We start from the raw sequence: 18,372 nt of genomic DNA on the forward strand, positions 1-18,372 counted from the left end.
AATGTGACAAGTTTCAGTGAGTAATGTAGAGACAGAGTCTGACTAAAGGGACATTACAGTGAGACTCTCCCGTTTGATCAGCGGAGACAGTCTCTCTCTGCTGCGAGTATATTTCACTTTAACTGTCACACAAAATGATTCAGCGTCTGTAAACCCTCCAACAAACATTTATATGCTTAAAAACATTAATACTCCTAAACACAGAAATTGATCATAACTAATCCGTTACTTATGTTCCCGAGCCCCAGCGTTCCCACAAACCCCTCCTGCCCTTGTTGTTTCCCTTTTTTTTTCTTTTTTTTCTTTTTAACTTTCTTTTCCTTTTCCTGAACTTGGCGTCGCAGATGATCGTCTCGGTATGAATGGAAGGTAAGTGAAACTGCATACTTCACGGTAACGGACTCACAGCTGGACCAACGAGGTGTGTCACACACTATTTTCTGCTAGTGTGTGAGATCAGAGTCCGGGAATGAGAGCAGCAGCAAAGTTAAGGCCCTTTCACACTGGACGCGGCATGCGCGTCAAACTTCGCTGGCCGCCGCGCTCTGCTTGTACGTATTTATTTATTTTTTCTTCTTCGTGTACCAGATGCGCCTGCTCCTTGTCATTTCGAGACTTTCACCTCACTGACTTAGTATCCTCTACGAGAATTTGTGGTTTATGTATTATGTTCAAGTGTTTAATAAGAAAAATGTATCGCATTCATGAAGAAGAAAGCTTTGTAACTATCCCGACCAGTGACGAGTGTGTCGTTTCCACAACTCGGGTTTCCCCGCCGAGGTCCGCAGAGCCATTGAAAAGGCTCTGGAGGTCCGTTGAATCTGTGACAAAAAGTTCACCGGACTCGGACAGAATGTTTTCCTTCATCGTGAGGTTCAACTTAGCGCAGCAGTTTTTACTGGTCGCGCGAAGGTACGTCCGCGCAGCGGGAAACCGTTATTGCGTGGCGCAAAGAATAGACACGAATGAGTGCCGCGTCCTATGTGAAAGGTCTTTTAGTTGATGGTCAGCAACTGGACTCAGAATCATTGTTACTGTGGATCCACTTACTGATGACTGAAGGCAACTTCTTCTGCCTCCACTAGTCTATGGAGGAAGCGGAGAGGAGCCGCTGCCCTCCCGTTCACTGACACGCTAAATCTGGCCTGAGCTGCACCGGAAAGCCGCTGGAGAAACTCAGAGCTCCGGGTCTTTATAATCACTCTGTGGGATTTTCACGCATACGGTAGGGAGGAAAACGTAAAGCGACGATAGAGGGTGAGAGTGGACGGTGTGATTTTTATTATTAAATATAGATAAGGCATAAATTCAAAACAGAATAAAAAATGAATAAAAATACTGCGTCACAAACTTTTGGCTCTCTTCCAACAGAAAGCGGACTATTTTTCATTGTTTACACCCACAGGAGTGGTGTTACTCAGAGACTAACTGGATTAAACACATCACGCTTTAAAACTTTATTATTAAACTTTATTAAATTTAAACATAATCATTTAAAGGTGATTACATATCAGTCACATTTGTTACTGACTGTCCCCGCTGAGCCTGAAACAGCTGTCTGTGACTCATGTCCTTAATCTGTAAGATTGTGCTTAAAGACATTGAAGCTCCAGTTAGACACAGTTTATACCACACAGACTGTCTTCAACATGAGTGCTGATATCATCAGTCTGTCATCAATCCAGATAGCGAACATTCATTGAAATAATGTTAAATCAATATCAGGCAATTCCCTTGAATCGACACTGAAATCTGACATTGATTTTACATCATTTTTCAGCCTTGGTTAATACTGAAACAACAATAAAATCATGATTGAAAATCGACAGGACTTCAACCAACTAAACCACTGCAAATTATCATCAATACTTAAACATGTGAAAAAGACAACTGTGTATTATCTAAAAAAAGATAACCATCATCTGTTAAGTTACAATTTAAGATGTCAAAAATCAACATCAATTCAATATCTTCTTGCTATCTAGGGAGTCTGTGGACATCAGGGCAGCTTTTTCCCAATATGACTGATTCTAAACATCACTGAATATATTTTTGAGGAGTTGTTGAGCCTCTACAGAGAGTCTAGATGTGCTCTGACAGCATTTTACACTAAAGTATTCAAAACTCTTAAATACAGATAAAATGTTGCTGAACCATTAAATTAAAATAAGATCTCTCAATAAAAACACAAACTACATCTATAGGCAAACAGAACAAAAGATCACATGAAGAATGTTTATTAATCAGTGAATAATTATTGGCTAGAAATGAAAATGATAAACAGAGTCCATTTCATGGATCTTTCTCAGAAATTTACTAAAACAAAGTGTGTTTATAAAAATGATGTTAGACTTCTCTGTGGTAACAACGGTTGAATGCTCTAATTCTGAAGCTGTGAGCTGAAATATTGTGTGTTAAATAATCAGCTGTAATTTGTTCGTTCCATTGGTTGATTTTCTGCAGGCACACTGCAGACTGGGAAGCACCAGTCCTTCTTAGTCCTTCTCCTAACAACATATAAGAGTCCAACTGGACCACATCCACGTACTGAAGCTTGTTCTATGACACAGGATTTGATCTTATCCATATAATGTCAGGGTTAGGGTTAACCCTGGGGTTTCACTTCTTACAGGGGTATATTCCCAATTGTAACTCATCAACTAATTAATCCTGAAACTTATGGAGACAAAACATTACTGGATGGAAGATGCTTCTTATTAACTGTAAATCAATATGTGTGTGTACACTTCTCTGCGTAAGAATAATTATTGTGAACCTTTCATGGATGCGCTGAAATATTTGAAAATGTTGTTCAGACGTGTTGAACTGACTGAATATTAATGGGTTTAAGCAGGGCCGGCTATACACTGGGGTAAGAGGGGTCAATGCCCCCTTATACAAACGTCCTGTCCCCTTAAATCAAAATGTAGAAGTTGAGAAAGAAAATAATAGATTGCCCACAAACTGAATATGGGCAAGATTTACTACAGTAGCTTAATAATCCACTGGAAAAGGCACAAATGAGATGATAAGTAACCCTAACCCTGTTTGGCCTGTTTGGTCTCTTCAGTGTAGAGGTCTGGGCATTCCTCGCTACACTGTACAGCATACACTACACATTGTTAAGTTTGTGTTTAGGAGTTTTGTCTTTTGGATGAACCAGTTTTTGTGTGAGTGTGTTGCTGGGTCTTATTTAATTTTGCACATTTATTTGAATTAGGCCATCCAATTAAGTTCGATCTTATGTTGTTGATTGTAAAGATCTGGATGGATATTTTAGTTTATTCTCTATTTGTATTTTTCAGTGTTATTTTCCAAGACTTTGCAAATTCTCCTTTTCTTTTTATAACTGGGCCTACCATTTTTAGTTTTGTTCATATTGGCAATAGTGAGAAGTTTTATTGTTGGTATGAATATATTTGATATAGGCTATCCAATTAAGGTAAATGCCGTGTTTTTAGTTGTTAGAATCTGATGAAGAATATTTTATTTTATTTTTTGGTGTTTTCGCTTTTCTGTTTTCCCCCTGAGGGATTCCCACCTTAACGTGGTCAGGGGGTTTGCGTGCCTTAGTGACCATAAAAGCTAGACCCGCAGAAGCTTAGCCTTCAGGTGGGACACCCAAGTTGGTCAGGTCTTAGGGTAGAGGCCTGACAAATTGCAATCCAATTACATGACAGAAACAGTTATCCTGAGTAGGGCTGCCACGATTAGTCTACTAGTCACGATTACGTCGACGACTAATTTGAGTTTGGTGCGTCGTTTGAAGCTAAGATCCTGAAAGACGCAGGAATAGGTAGTAGGATTTAAGAGTGTGAAACAGAAGATGTCAGCAATGCATGTACAAGGATGCCAGCTGCTGTTAAACGCCAAAGAAGAAGAAGCAGCCTCCAGTATCGTGGCTGTGTCCAAATGTAGCCACATCCTTCGGAGGCCGCATTTGAAAGTCAATTACATTACAGCGACGTGACAAAGGCTGGCCAAATTCAAAGACTCCGACAAATGCGGCCGACAAATGCATCCTCCTTTTCCTCAGATTTGAAGGATGGGTCTGGTGTATCCTTCGTGGCCCAACCTATCCCAGAATTCACAGTGCGGCTCAGCCAATTCCAGTTTCCTGCAATGGCGGCAGCTACTTAGTTTTAATATTACTCTTATTACTCTTTCTGGGTCACAAAATAGTTTTCAGATATTTTAGGAGAGAATGTAGCAGCAGATCACTTCAAATATCTGCTCGGTTTATCAAGACATCACATATTTGCAAAAGTGCTCCAATGTTTTCAGAGACGCCTGTTTCCCACCAGCTTGATAGCTGACCAGGGGTTCGAAGCTCTCTAGAGCCAGCTTGAACAGCAAACTCCAGGCACATTGTTTTCAAACCCCCCGTGGTCTTTCGCTCCTCGGGTTAAACATGATATATAAGTCAATTAGATAACTTAAAAATTTTATTGTTTGGCTTTTTTCAGTGTTTTATTTGTTCCTGAGTAAATCGGTTTGCCTGAGATTAAAGTTATAGTTTTCACACAGCTGAATAAACGTCAAACAGAAAACTGATTAAACAGAAGGGAGAGATGGTTGAGAATTTACTCCAATGTCCTGTATATTTTAGATAGCAAGGAGCAGACGGCTGAGTCTGCAAATTTCATTAAAAGTTTAATAAACTATCATCTTAATTTTAGTTAGCACATACCTTAAACACTAAGCTAATGATAGTTATATAAGAGCTTATTCCACCAGCATGTTGGTGGAATAAGCTGTACGTTTTATGTCCAATGGATGTATAATCTTATTAGTCGACTAATCGCAAAAATAACCAGTGACCATTCGACTATCAAAATAATTGTTTGTGGTAGCCCTAATCCAGACCAGATCAGCCCACCCAACCCCCACACCTTTCTCGCCTCCATTGCCACTAGGTGCCCCCTTTATTTCTGTCTGCCTGTTAGGTGTGGCTGTGTGCAGACAGGAATAGGACCCAAGGTGCAGACTCCGGAGACAGCCGTGAACTCAAAATGGCTTTAATGTGATACTCAAAATATATCATAACTGAAAAAACTCAAAATAACCTTAAACTGGAGGAATGACAGAACACACAGCAAGGTAAACGGTAGATCGCGACACGGACACAGAGAAACACAGGGCTTAAATACACAGAGGGAGCAATCAGGGAATGAATAACAGGAGGGAAACACAGCTGGGGCAAATCAGAACTGACGAGACCAAAGGAAGCATAAACTGAACACACTGAGATAAGACAGAGACCTTCAAAGTAAAACAGGAAACACATAACACAGACTCACATGCAGGCACTACAGAGGGAACAGAGACGTGGGACCAGGGCAGACACAAACACTGACTGAACACGGGGATATAGGAACTAAGGATACACAGAGACGCGAACTAGACAAGGGGATACAGGTGATAGGGGAGACAGAGTAACTAAAGAAATACAGACAGAAAACCAAAACACTAAAACTCTAACCAAACCCCACCCAGAGGACCTTAACTAAGAAAAACCTGTAAAGCAAAGCTAGAATATAATGAAATAACAAAATCAAATAACCAAAAACACAAAACACTGGGTCACCGACCCAGGAACCCTAACACTGCCCCCTCATATATGCCTGTCTAGAACCGGCCCAGGGTTGAAGCTTCCAGTCACAGTGTGTGTCAGTGAATGCATTATTTAGGGAGTAACAGAATACATGTTACGTATTTAAAATACAAAATATGAGTAACTGTATTCTGTTACAGTTAAAAGGGGGATATTCAGAATATTTGTTGAGATAAATGGATTACATGGCAGTCTTTTCCTGTTTTATATGTTAGGCTATGCCCTCTCAATTTTTGTTAATTTCACACCTGTGGAAAACCCTAAGAAAACACGCAATAAGAGGCTCTAATGCCTGTGTCTCAGTCTTGCGGCCCATGTCACCTCTACTTGCGGCTCGTATAAATGACGTGAAGAAAATTCTTTTCAAAATTATTATTCAAAAAATTATTTAATATAAAGGCAATAGGCAGAGTGTTACAGGCATAGCCATAAAGAATGTAGACTCATGAGCAGTGTAGTCCGTGCTGCAGGGAGAATGGACTGCCATACCATTATGTGTCTGTGAGCGCGAGGAGGGAGAAAAAAGAGAGTCAAAAGTATGAGTTGTCACAGACCAGAAACGGGAGATGGAAGCATGTAATATAAGAAATATATATAATAATATATATAGTAAATATAATAATAACCACTGCAGCCAAAAAGAGTGCCCGACGAGCCCAGTTGTAAATAAGTTATTAAGACTCGACTGTACACTGTGTTCGTGTTTTCCTCTGAAACAATAAGTTCCGTTGGAGCAGCCTTTCAACGCCTCTCTCTGTCTCTCGCTAGCAAAGTTGACCCAGACAACAAAGTAAAGCTAGTTTTCGGCTACGAGCCCGACACAGAACCCGACGTATTAGCCAGAGGTCCCTTTACTACGGTTCGGAACCGCGGATCTGTTTGATATATGAGCAGAATAGTTTTCTATATGAGATCGCTGCAAAAAGTGCAGCCTTACCTAATGTCCACCCTACTGTTACTCATTTTATATTAAGATTTAAAAATCTAGTTGCTATTGGTATCTCGAGTAACGTTCAGTAATAGTAATAAATCACACAGCAATAGTACATTCATGCAGTTGTAAAAAGCATGACAATATATTAAGTAATCCAAAGTATTCAGAATACGTTACTCTCATTGAGTAACGTAACGGAATACGTTACAAAATACAGGTTGGGTTATGTATTCTGTAATCTGTAGTGGAATACATTTTAAAAGTTACCTTCCCAACCGTGATCATGTGTGCTTCATGGCTCCATCTATTGAACTGATGGTAGAAGTAGAGCAGCTGATGGCAGCTTCCTCTGCCTCACACTGCTGTCTGACTGCATTCTGCTGACACTGAGATGAAGCAGAAAAGAAGCAGCTGGTATTTGGACACACATGATGGAAAGGAGGATTTCAGTTGATGTGCACATGAATGATTTGTGTTTCCTCTGTAGGTGAAGGTAGAAACTGTGTGTGAGCTGATGTGGATGTGAATTCAGCAGCATGGATCAGTGTGAGGGAGAGGAGGGAGTCCCTCCCTCTAAAACCACTCTGTGTGGGGAACATGAGAGCCAGACCACAGCTCAGAGGTGAGATGACCATCTCTAACTGTCCATGACTCTTCTCCATGTCACAGCTCAGCACTCACATCACTGCTCCATCATTATTCATTATTCACACTCATACTTATGTGTATGTTGTTTTAAAGCCCAGAGGTGCACGGTGTACCAGGGTCTGCTGGACCTAAGCCTAAAACTAATCCAGAACCTGGACCTGAACCCAGCTGTGTTTCCTTAAAGAGTGACCTGTCGAAGGATATTGGTGCTGACTTTAAAAAAGAACTTTTATGTGACAAAGAGTAAGTAGTTTACTTTTTTCTGGTTGTTTATGTTTTGGGGGATTAAGTATTCTCATTTTAATTTTTTTTGTTTTACATCATTTTTTTCTGATTTGAGTAATTTTGTTCATCATGTAAGTAATTTAATATTTCCAGTTTTTCCATCTGTCTCATGAAACTTTTACATTTATTGTTTTACTTCTAGGATCAGTAAGAAGCCAGAATCTCCTGGACCTGAACCCAGCTGTGCGTCTTTAAAGAGCCATCAGTCAAAAGATATTGGTGAAAAATTTAAAGGATGTCCTTCTCCTGCCAAGAGGTAATGTGTATCTAAATGTCATTGTGAATAAATGTGAATAAATCCTCCATCATGTTTAATATCAGTTCAGCTCTTTTTCACACACATTTCTATGTTCATGTGTGAAGTGGTGTGTGTTGGAATGTTTCCACAAAGACAGCAGTCAGAGTGTAAAGAATGGATGTTGTAGAAGGGGTTTCTGTAGTGAAGAGGCTGAGTGTCTGTAGGACTCCAGATGCACGTGTCTCCTTTGTGCTTTGCATCAAACACAGTGTAGGTGGGAACTTCCATTCAGGTGTTTCAGGTGTTGCCGGATGGACAAATATTTTTTTCTCCTCTTCAATGACACTTCAGCAGTGCTCAATCTTCTGGGGAGATGTTTGTCTTTATGAAGGTTTATGGATTATAATTCTTTCTTACTTTGGTGAAACTAAGCAATAAACTTTCCACCTAACTTTTCAAATAAATTTCCAGCTGGCAGAGAAAAAAAGATATGAAGCTATAGTGATGCTTAACAGCCTGAGCGATAGTAAAAATTCAAACAGAATTCAAACATAGGCTTAATCTCCATACGTATTTGATATAGTGCCAACGAATACAAATAGGTGTTCTTACATGTCTTAATCATAGAGCTCTGATAGTGATAAGCTATCACAGCATCATCACAGCCACTTTGCACCAGGAAGTAACTACATAGGGAAACTGTACTACAAAGAAGACAGCAAGGGAAAACTCAGGGCAGCCTCGTGCTATTGCAATGTAACTAAGGGAAGATTCAGGGTCACCGGATCCAGCCCTAACTATATGCTTTATCAAAAAGGAAAGTTTTGAGCCTAATCTTAAAAGGAAGAGAGAATGTCTGTCTCCCGAATCCAAACTGGAAGCTGGTTCCACAGAAGAGGGGCCTGAAAGCTGAAGGCTCTCCCTCCCATTCTACTTTTAAATACTCTAGGAACAACAAGTAAGCCAACAGTCTGAGAGTGAAGTGCTCTAATAGGGTCATATGGTACTACAAGGTCATTAAGATAAGATGGGGCCTGATTATTTAAGACGTTGTATGTGAGGAGCAGGATTTTAAATTTGATTCTTTCTTTAACAGGGAGCCAATGAAGGGAAGGCAATAGAGAAGAAATATGCTGTCTTTCTAATCAATACTCTTGCTGCAGCATTTTGGATCAACCGTAGGCTTTTCAGGGAGTTTTTAGGATATCCTGATGATAATTACAGAAGTCCAGCCCAGAAGCAATAAATGTATGAACTAGTTTTTCAGGACAAGACACTGGACCATGTGTATAGTAACATCAAGCAGGCCTACAAAGCGACACCCCTCCCCCACCTAGGACCATCTGATCACCTCTATCTGCTCCTCGTCCCTGCTTACACCTGCCTAAAGAAACGGACTCCTTCAAGCATCTGGGTCATTAAAACATTGCCAGATGATGCTCTCCACCATCTACAGGACTGTTTTAATCTCACAGACTGGTCCATCTTCAAATAGCAGGTGTTGTGTAATTGTTAAGTGCTGTGTAATGAATGTGACAGTGACCAAAACCATCTGGGTTCTTCCTAACTGGAAACCTTGGATGAAGAGTAAAGTACAGGCTCTGATCAGACCAATTCTCTGTACAGCACTACCACAGCCAACCTGAGGAGAAGCATCAAACAAGCCAAGAAGACCTACAGGAGAAGGACAGAGAGCTTCTATGGACAGCCCTCAGAAACTATGAAGACCAGACGAGAAGTCGATTTTAATTTTGCTACAATAAAACTGTCATGGTCCGAGTGAGTGCTGGGTTTTCCAGCGTGCCAGTGAATCCACCATTGGGGAGAGTCGCCACACCCCCTCTCGCTTTGTGCACCTGTGAGTAATCAGCCGACAGGCTTTTAAGACCAGCACTCACAAACACTAGTGGAGTGTGATACTGCATATTTTGGATCCGATACCAAGTAAATACGGGCCAGTATTGCCGATACGGATACGGATACTTTTCAGTAAATAAGGTGGATGCGTCATTGAATTGCTAAATCTCAATTAATTTTCATGACCTTAAGTGTTTTTTTTTGTAATGTTTACTTTTTTATTATTAAATAGTTAAAACACAGGACATAATCAGGACAAAGTTCATAATTAAATAGAAAATGCTTTATTATAATTTTTTTTTAGAAAAATCTTAATTAAAAAGTGCATGCAAACCAGTAAACAAAGCAAAACAAGCAAGTACTGTTGAGAAACTATAATACAAAAATTACAATTAAAATTCTCAGAAACAACAACAACAACTGGTGAAAATATAAATAATATGTAAACAACTTAACAACCCCCAAAGCCTTTAGTTAGTCTGTGCAGAACAAAGGTTTTGGCTACAGGTTTTTGTTCAAGAACAGTATCATATTAACATTTTTTGCTTGTAATGCACTTTGTCTGTTACTCGCTAACTGCCCTGCTTTTGAAAAAATCCTCTCAGCTGGCACTGATGTTGCAACCATTGCCAGGTATTTTTTGGCAAGTTTGCTCAAAGATGGGAATGTTTGTTCATTGTTTTTCCACCAAAGTAGTGGATCCTATACCCAAGGAACTGGCCTTTCCTCAGAGTACCTGCACATCTCAATTAGGGCATCAGTACCAGTTGTCCGATGCTGCTGAGATGCTAGGACTTTAGGGTGAAATTATTCCCATATCCCACCTTTTGCTGCAGGTGGGGATGAAGCAGCCCCTCCAGACGAGCTTGAGGTTGTTTCAGGAGTTGGGGCAGAGCAGATGGGACAGATTTTTTTTATATATGTTTATATAAAATGGTAGTGTTTCCACTATACCTGGCAAGCTTTTTATAAATCCCACATTTTGCAGTTGTCTCATTTTCGACTTGAAAATGCAGCCACATTGCGCTCCTCTTCCTCTCTGCCGTTCTTCTGTTGTATTTTCTCTGTGCGTGACGTGTGCTGATGAACCTGAGCTGGCAAGTTGCTTGTTTGTTTGCTTTGTGCATCTAAGTCACGTAATGGTGCAAAATCTAAACACAAGAGGGGGGAGGGGGAGCAAAGTGTGCCTGCTCTGCGCTGACACAGGAGCGGCTAATCCGGTGACCTGGCTGTTTCGTCTTTGCTGAAACCACAGCACTGCAAACAAGAGCGGAACTTAAAGTAAATAATCGATCTCACCAGGCTAGTATCGATCCAATACCAATTTAGTATCGATACAACTGATATTTCAATCAATCCGCCCACCACTAACAAACACTTCTCGCCAGAACGTTAGCTAGCCCTTGTTAGTGAAAGCCACAGTTAAGTAGTTCTCCTCATAGCAGTTTTTGGAACTAATCTTGTCTTTCTACTCGCTGCAGTCTCACGGATGTCTGGATCACGCCGTCATTTTTCCTTCCCTTCACACAGCCACTGGCCTGCGTGCTGTTTTCGGGGTTTACTAACCTGACTACCTCCTTGCCCGGTTTTCCAGTGAGTGAATCTTGACTGGTTTAGCCTTGCCTGGATTTTACTACCCCTAAGCCTCGCCTCCGCCTGCAAAAGTACGATAATTGCAAATTGCCCTTTCTCCCTGGACTGTTGCTTGGGGCTCACTTTAACTTTGCTCTCCCTTATTACAGTGACTCTGTGAGCGTAACTCCATAATCCTCCTTCTGCCCCGCAGCTCACGGCGCCAGTTCTAGAAAATGCCCGATGTCGGGTTCCCTGGCTGCTTCCCCAGCCTGCTAAAGAGACCTTTTCCTTTTGGACTCTGCTAAAGCACTCGTTTCATCCTTTCATGTTTTATGACAGTTGCTCTAGTATAGTTTAGTGCTTCGTAGTTCTGCTTTTGTTCATAGTCTCCCATAGTAATATTCTGATTTTGTATTTATTCAATTCAATTCAATTTTATTTATATAGCGCCAAATCACAACAAAAGTCGCCTCAAGGCGCTTTATATTGTACAGTATACCCTATAATGATAGATACAGAGAAAAACCCAACAATCATATGACCCCATATGAGCAAGCAATTTGGGGACAGTGGGAAGAAAAAACTCCCTTTTACCCAGGAAGAAACCTCCTGCAGAACCAGGCTCAGGGAGGGGCGGCCATCTGCTGTGACCGGTTGGGGTGAGAGAAGGAAAACAGGATAAAGACATGCTGTGGAAGAGAGACAGAGATTAATAACAGATATGATTCAATGCAGAGAGGTCTATTAACACATACTGAGTGAGAAAGGTGACTGGAAAGGAAAAACTCAATGCATCATGGGAATCCCCGGCACCCTACGTCTATTGCAGCATAACTAAGGGAGGATTCAGGGTCACCTGGTCCAGCCCTAACTATATGTTTTAGCAAAAGGGAAAGTTTTAAGCCTAATCTTAAAAGGAAGAGATAGTGTCTGTCTCCCGAATCCAAACTGGAAGCTGGTTCCACAGAAGAGGGGCCTGAAAACTGAAGGCTCTGCCTCCCATTCTACTTTTAAATACTCTAGGAACAACAAGTAGGCCTACAGTGCGAGAGCGAAGTGCTCTAATAGGGTGATATGGTACTACAAGGTCATTAAGATAAGATGGGGCCTGATTATTTAAGACCTTGTATGTGAGGAGCAGGATTTTGAATTCAATTCTGGATTTAACAGGAAGCCAATGAAGGGAAGCCAAAACAGGAGAAATCTGCTCTCTCTTTCTAGTCCCTGTCAGTACTCTTGCTGCAGCATTTTGGATTAGCTGAAGGCTTTTCAGCGAGTTTTTAGGACATCCTGATAGTAATGAATTACAGTAGTCCAGCCTGGAAGTAATAAATGCATGAACTAGTTTTTCAGCGTCACTCTGAGACAGGATATTTCTAATTTTAGAGATGTTGTGCAAATGGAAGAAAGCAGCCTTACATATTTGTTTAATATGTGCGTTGAAGGACATGTCTTGGTCAAAAATAACTCCAATGTTCCTCACAGTGTTACTGGGGGCCAAGGTAATGCCATCCAGAGTAAGAATCTGGTTAGATACCATATTTCTAAGATTTTCAGGGCCGAGTAAAATAATCTCAGTTTTATCTGAATTAAGAAGCAGAAAGTCTGCGGCCATCCAGGTCTTTATGTCTTTTAGACATTCCTGCTGTTTAACTAATTGGTGTGTGTTACCTGGCTTCATGGACAGATAGAGCTGGGTGTCATCTGCATAGCAGTGAAAATGGATACTATGTCTTCCAATGATACTGCCTAAGTGAAGCATGTATAATGTAAACAGAATTGGTCCTAGCACTGAACCCTGTGGAACTCCATAATTGACCTTAGTGTGTGAAGAGGACTCTCCATTTACATGCACAAATTGGAGTCTATTAGATAGATATGATACAAACCACTGCAGTGCAGTACCTACAGCATGTTCTAATCGCTCTAATAGGATATTATGGTCAACAGTATTGAACGCTGCACTAAGGTCTAGCAGGACTAGCACAGAGATGAGTCCACTGTCAGAGGCCATAAGAAGATCATTTGTAACCTTCACTAAAGCTGTTTCTGTGCTGTGATGAGCTCTGAAACCTGACTGAAACTCTTCAAATAAGCCATTTCTCTGCAGATGATCAGTTAGCTGTTTGACAACTACTCTTTCAAGGATTTTTGATATGAAAGGAAGGTTGGAGATTGGCCTATAATCAGCTAAGAAAGTTGGGTCTAGGGATGGCTTTTTAAGTAAAGGTTTAACTACAGCCAGCTTGAAGGCCTGTGGTACATAGCCGATTATTAGAGATAGGTTGATCATATTTAAGATTGAAGCATTAATTAATGGCGGGACTTCTTTGAGCAGTTTTGTAGGAATGGGGTCTAAAAGACACGTTGATGGTTTGGAGGAAGTAATTATTGAAGTTAACTCAGAAAGATCAATTGGAGAAAAAGAGTCAAACTTAACATCAATGGTACTAAAAGTAGCTGTAAATAATATTACATCTGTGGGATGATTATTGGTAATTTATTCTCTAATAATAAAAATTTTATTTGTGAAGAAGTTCATGAAGTCATTACTAGTTAACGTTAAAGGGATTGTTGGCTCAACAGTGCTCTGACTTTTTGTCAGCCTGGCTACAGTGCTGAAGAGAAACCTGGGGTTGTTCTTATTTTCTTCAATCAGTGATGAATAATAAGACGTTCTGGCTTTGCAGAGGGCTTTCTTATAAAGCAACAAACTATTTCTCCATTCTAAATGATGATCCTCTAAATTTGTGACACGCCATTTCCTCTCCAGCATACGAGTTATCTGCTTTAGGGTACGTGTTTGAGAATTATACCACGGAGTCAGGTACTTCTGATTTGAGGCCTTAGTTTTCACAGGAACTACAGTATCCAGAGTCATACGTAGTGAAGAGGTAAAATTATTAACAAGATGATCGACCTCTGTTGGAGTAGCGTTCAGATAGCTGCTCTGCTCTGTGTTGGTACAGGGAATTGAAGATGATAACAGTGGGTGGATTATATTCTTAAACTTACTTACAGCGCTTTCAGGAAGACATCTACTGTGATAGAGTCTACTCTTCACTGCTGTGTAATCAATTATTGTAAATGTAAATGTTATCAGAAAATGATCAGACAGGAGAGGGTTTTCAGGAAACACTGTTAAATGTTCAGTTTCTATGCCATATGTTAAAACAAGATCTAGAGTGTGATTAAAGTGGTGGGTGGGTTCTTTTACAGTTTGAGAGAAGCCAGTTTAGTCTAATAACAGATTAAATGCTGTGTTGAGGCTGTCATTTTTAGCATCTACATGGATGTTAAAATCACCCACAATAATTATTTTATCTGAGCTGAGCATTAAATCAGATAAAAAGTCTGAGAAATCAGAGAGAAACTCTGTGTAAGGCCCAGGTGGATGATAGATGATAACAAGTAAGACTGGTTTCTGAGTTTTACAGCTGGGGTGGACAAGGCTAAGCATCAGGCTTTCAAATGAATTAAAAGTCTGTCTTGGTTTTTCGTTGATTAATAGGCTGGTGTGAAAAATTGCTGCCACACCGCCCCCTCGGCCTGTGCTTCGAGATTTCTAGTAGTTAGAATGACTCGGGGGTGTTGATTCATTTGAACTAACATAATCATCCTGCTGCAACCAGGTTTCTGTAAGGCAGAGTAAATCGATTTGTTGATCAATTATTAAGTCATGTACTAACAGAGACTTGGAGTTGAGAGACCTAATATTTAATAATCCACATTTCACTGTTTTACTCTTTGGTTCAGATGTGGATACTGTATAGATCTTTCTTTGTGATTTTTTATGTTTAAGTTGTTTATTGCTGGTTTTTAGTTTATCTTTTGTCTGTTTGGGAGCTGACATAATGGAGATGGAGATGGGTTTTTTTTTTGTTTTGTTTTGTTTTTGTTTTTTTGGGGGGGGGGGGGGGGGGGGGGGGGTACCAGGAGGAGAGAAGCTGCAGAGAGGCGTGTAAGACTCCTGGTCCCAACTCTGGATAGTCATATTTTGGGGGGTTTAATAAACTTGTCCATATTTCTGGAAATGAGAGCTGCTCCATCCAAAGTGGGATGGATGCCGTCTCTCCTAACAAGACCAGGTTTCCTCCAGAAGGTTTGCCAATTATCTTTGAAGCCCACATCATTTCTGGGACACCACTCAGACAGCCAGCAATTTAAGGAGAACATGCGGCTAAACATGTCACTCCTGGTCTGATTTGGGAGGGGACCAGAGAAAACGACAGAGTCCGACGTTGTTTTGGCAAAGTTACACACTGATTCAATATTGATTTTAGTGACCGCCGATTGGCGTAACCGGGTGTCATTACTGCCGACATGAATTATGATTTCACTGAATTTACGTTTACCCTTAGCCAGCAGTTTTAAATTTCCCTCAGTGTCGCCTGCTATGGCCCCAGGAAGACAACTGAATATGGTTCCCGGTGTCTCTAGCTTCACATGTCTGAGAACAGAATCACCAATTACCAGAGTTTGACCCCCGGCAGGTGTGTCGCCGAGTGGGGAAAAACCGTTAGACACATGAACAGATTGGTGGTGTACCTGGGGCTTCTGTTTAGGACTATGCTTCCTCCTCACCGTCACCCAGCCGCCCTCTTTCCCCAGCTGCTTAGGGTCTGCCGGGGAACAGCTAGCGGGGCCTACGCTATCTTCGGCTGCACCAGCTACAGGGGCCTGGGTAGCTACAGGTGAATGAAAGGTGCGAAGCCGAGTCTCCAATTCAGTAATCCTGGCCTCCAGAGCTGCAAATATGCTACATTTGTTACAAGTATCATTACTGCTAAAGGAGGCCGAGGAGTAACTAAACATCTGACACAATAAGCAGGAAAGTGCAGAAGGGACAGGTGAAGTAGCCATGGTGGTAGCGAGTCGGCTACGAGCTAAGCTAGCAAAACAGTACAGACACAGTGAGTGAAAACTTTGGCTATAAATTAGGTAGTGAGTACACAGAAAGTGTGCTTCGGATGAAACACATGAAGATTATACTATGAAAAAGAATGTATTTAAAGTTTTTAATTAAATTGCTAAGCAGATAAGCTACTCAAAAACATCACTGTGTTTGAGCAGGAACTGGAAGTGATACTCTACCGCAGAGAGAGCGAACACCAAGTGACAGCGCCACCAAGAGTGACTAAGTTTCTTACCTGCCATAGAGTGTGTTTAATCTCACTTTCTTAGTCCCCTGAGTTTGTAGCATCATGTTAGTTTTTAGTTTGAGTAACTCCTGAGGTTAGATTTATTCCTCTCGCCTTTTGTTCTTGTTTAGTGTTTTTGCCTTTAACTATTTTCCCTTGTGTCACCTTCGCTTGCTGAAATAAAATCTTGCTTTTTGCTCATCCTCCGAGCTTCAGAGTGGTGTCTGCACCTGAGTCCTTTAACCTGTATTGGCCGTCGTGACATAAAACCACATACATACATAGTGTCATGGTCCTGAGCCTGCCGACTCAGGGTTTTGTGTTTCTTTATGCGTTTGTTTATTCTGAGTATGTATTCTGTTATGATTTGCCATTTGTTAGGTTTCTGTTCTGTGCCTGCCCTGATCCCACTTCTGTGTTCTGCCTGTCTATGGTGTCACACTGTCTGTTTGTGAACCTGTCTTTTTAGTTTAGTGCCTTGTCTGGTTCTCTGTGTCTGAGTTTCCTGTTTTATTCTGAAGGTCCCTGTCTCATGTGAGTGTGTTCAGTTTACGTTTCCCCTGTCCCGTCGGCTCTGATTTCTCCCAGGTGTGTTGCCCTCCTGTCTCTCATCCCCTGATTACTGCTGTGTGTATTTTAGCCCTGTGTGTTCTCCTGCTTGTTGCCGGTTTGTCTGTGTTCCACGGTGCCCTGTTCCTCGTCTCTCTGCCTCTCACCCCGTTTGGTATCATTTAAGGTTTGTTGTTTAGTTTTCCCAGTTTCGGTTTCTTTAGTTTTGTCATCCCTCATTGCCTGTTTTGCCACTACGCCACTTTGTAAATAAACATCACTAGCATTATCATCTACTGCCTGCATTTTGGGTCCTTTCTCCCTCCAACATCACACGGCTCACCTCGGCAGCCGTGACAGTACGAACCGGCCACAATGGACCCAGCAGCATTCAACCCGACCGAGGAGCTTCGGGGGGGATATTATTAACTCTGTGGATAAATTAATCAACTTATGGCTGGAGCACGAGGGGAGAGAATTCCGTCAGGCCATAGCTAATCGGCTGCAGCGCTTAGTTTCTGGTCTCCCCTGGTTGCTCAGCTCACTTCATCCACTCGCACAGAATTTTGTTCTGAACGAACTTTGTCTTCACCCCCCGGTTGCTACCACCCACCCTGCAACTCATGCTTCGCTGCCTGTCCTGATGGAGGATGCTCTGCCCGGCCTGTCAACACAGCCTTCACAAGGGAAACGGCGCTCACGCCGTCAACGCTCCTCACCACAGTCGGACCTAGGGATTTCAGAGCAGCCGGCTGTGGTGAGTGGACAGGACAATAGTATTGGTTTGAACTGTGGGACTGTTTACTCAGGGGTTATGTTCTGTACGGCAAAGGACAATGACTGCTTATCGCCTGTTCAGTCTACTGCTCAGCTACCTTCAACCCAGTTTCCAGTGTCACCTACACAGCAGCCTGTAGCTCAGTTAGCCGCCCGGCCTCAAGCTCAGTTAGCCGCCCGGCCTCAAGCTCAGTTAGCCGCCCGGCCTCAAGCTCAGTTAGCCGCCCGGCCTCAAGCTCAGTCTCCAACTCCACCACAGTTGTCATTTCAACCTTTACTTCAGTTGCCCTTAGTTCAGCCTCTATTTCAGCAGCCACTAGCCCGGTGACCTGTGTCACCTGCTCCTCCAGTACGACAAGCTAAATCAATTCTATCCGAAGGGAATTGTTTTTCATTCGTCCATTGTAAGTAGAGAGACAAACCCATAAATAATGTAATCGTTCCTCAAAAGCTGGCCCGTTTAGAGACAGTAACTCTCTCCAGGGCCTCCCCAGAGTCTGAGTTTCAATCCGCAGTCGACTCTGGACCCCTGGAGGCTAAAAAGTCAGAAAGTTGTCACTTCAAACCAGTCACTGGTGCAAAGAGAGTACCTTGCTCCAGGGCATCTCAGCATGGAGGGAAAGCTTAATGCACGAGATGGTAAGAGCTGTTGGGACTAAAAAAAACTGAGCGGAAAGCTACAGACATCTGAAAACTGAGTTTTTAATTTTCAGTGAGATCACCAGGACTAGCAAAGCTTCACCATTGCAGGGAG

At 41.8% G+C, this 18,372-nt stretch overlaps 2 protein-coding genes across 6 annotated transcripts in view; one reads left to right on the forward strand and one right to left on the reverse strand.

The window, feature by feature from the left end:
* Positions 1–215: 215 nt before the first annotated feature.
* The window catches only part of LOC146641812 (protein NLRC3-like), a 35,893-nt gene continuing 17,736 nt past the window's right edge, over positions 216–18,372 (forward strand). Inside the window, exons 1-4 of one of the 5 annotated variants that reach the window (XM_085399693.1) lie at positions 216–369; positions 7,036–7,170; positions 7,290–7,439; positions 7,624–7,737. In XM_085399693.1, the coding sequence (XP_085255819.1) occupies positions 7,085–7,170; positions 7,290–7,439; positions 7,624–7,737 (350 nt within the window). In that variant the 5' untranslated portion in view covers positions 216–369; positions 7,036–7,084. The other 4 variants (XM_085399695.1, XM_085399694.1, XM_085399698.1 and 1 more) reach the window with 4 other exon arrangements.
* LOC146641813 (uncharacterized) lies at positions 15,084–16,020 on the reverse strand. Its single transcript, XM_085399745.1, has one exon. The coding sequence runs from the start codon at positions 16,012–16,014 to the stop codon at positions 15,142–15,144; it is 873 nt and encodes a 290-aa protein (XP_085255871.1). The 5' UTR covers positions 16,015–16,020; the 3' UTR covers positions 15,084–15,141.

Source organism: Rhamphochromis longiceps, linkage group LG23, assembly GCF_057381845.1.
Source record: "Rhamphochromis longiceps isolate RC_006_pf linkage group LG23, R_longiceps_female_GT1.1, whole genome shotgun sequence".
NCBI classification, from domain to species: domain Eukaryota; kingdom Metazoa; phylum Chordata; class Actinopteri; order Cichliformes; family Cichlidae; genus Rhamphochromis; species Rhamphochromis longiceps.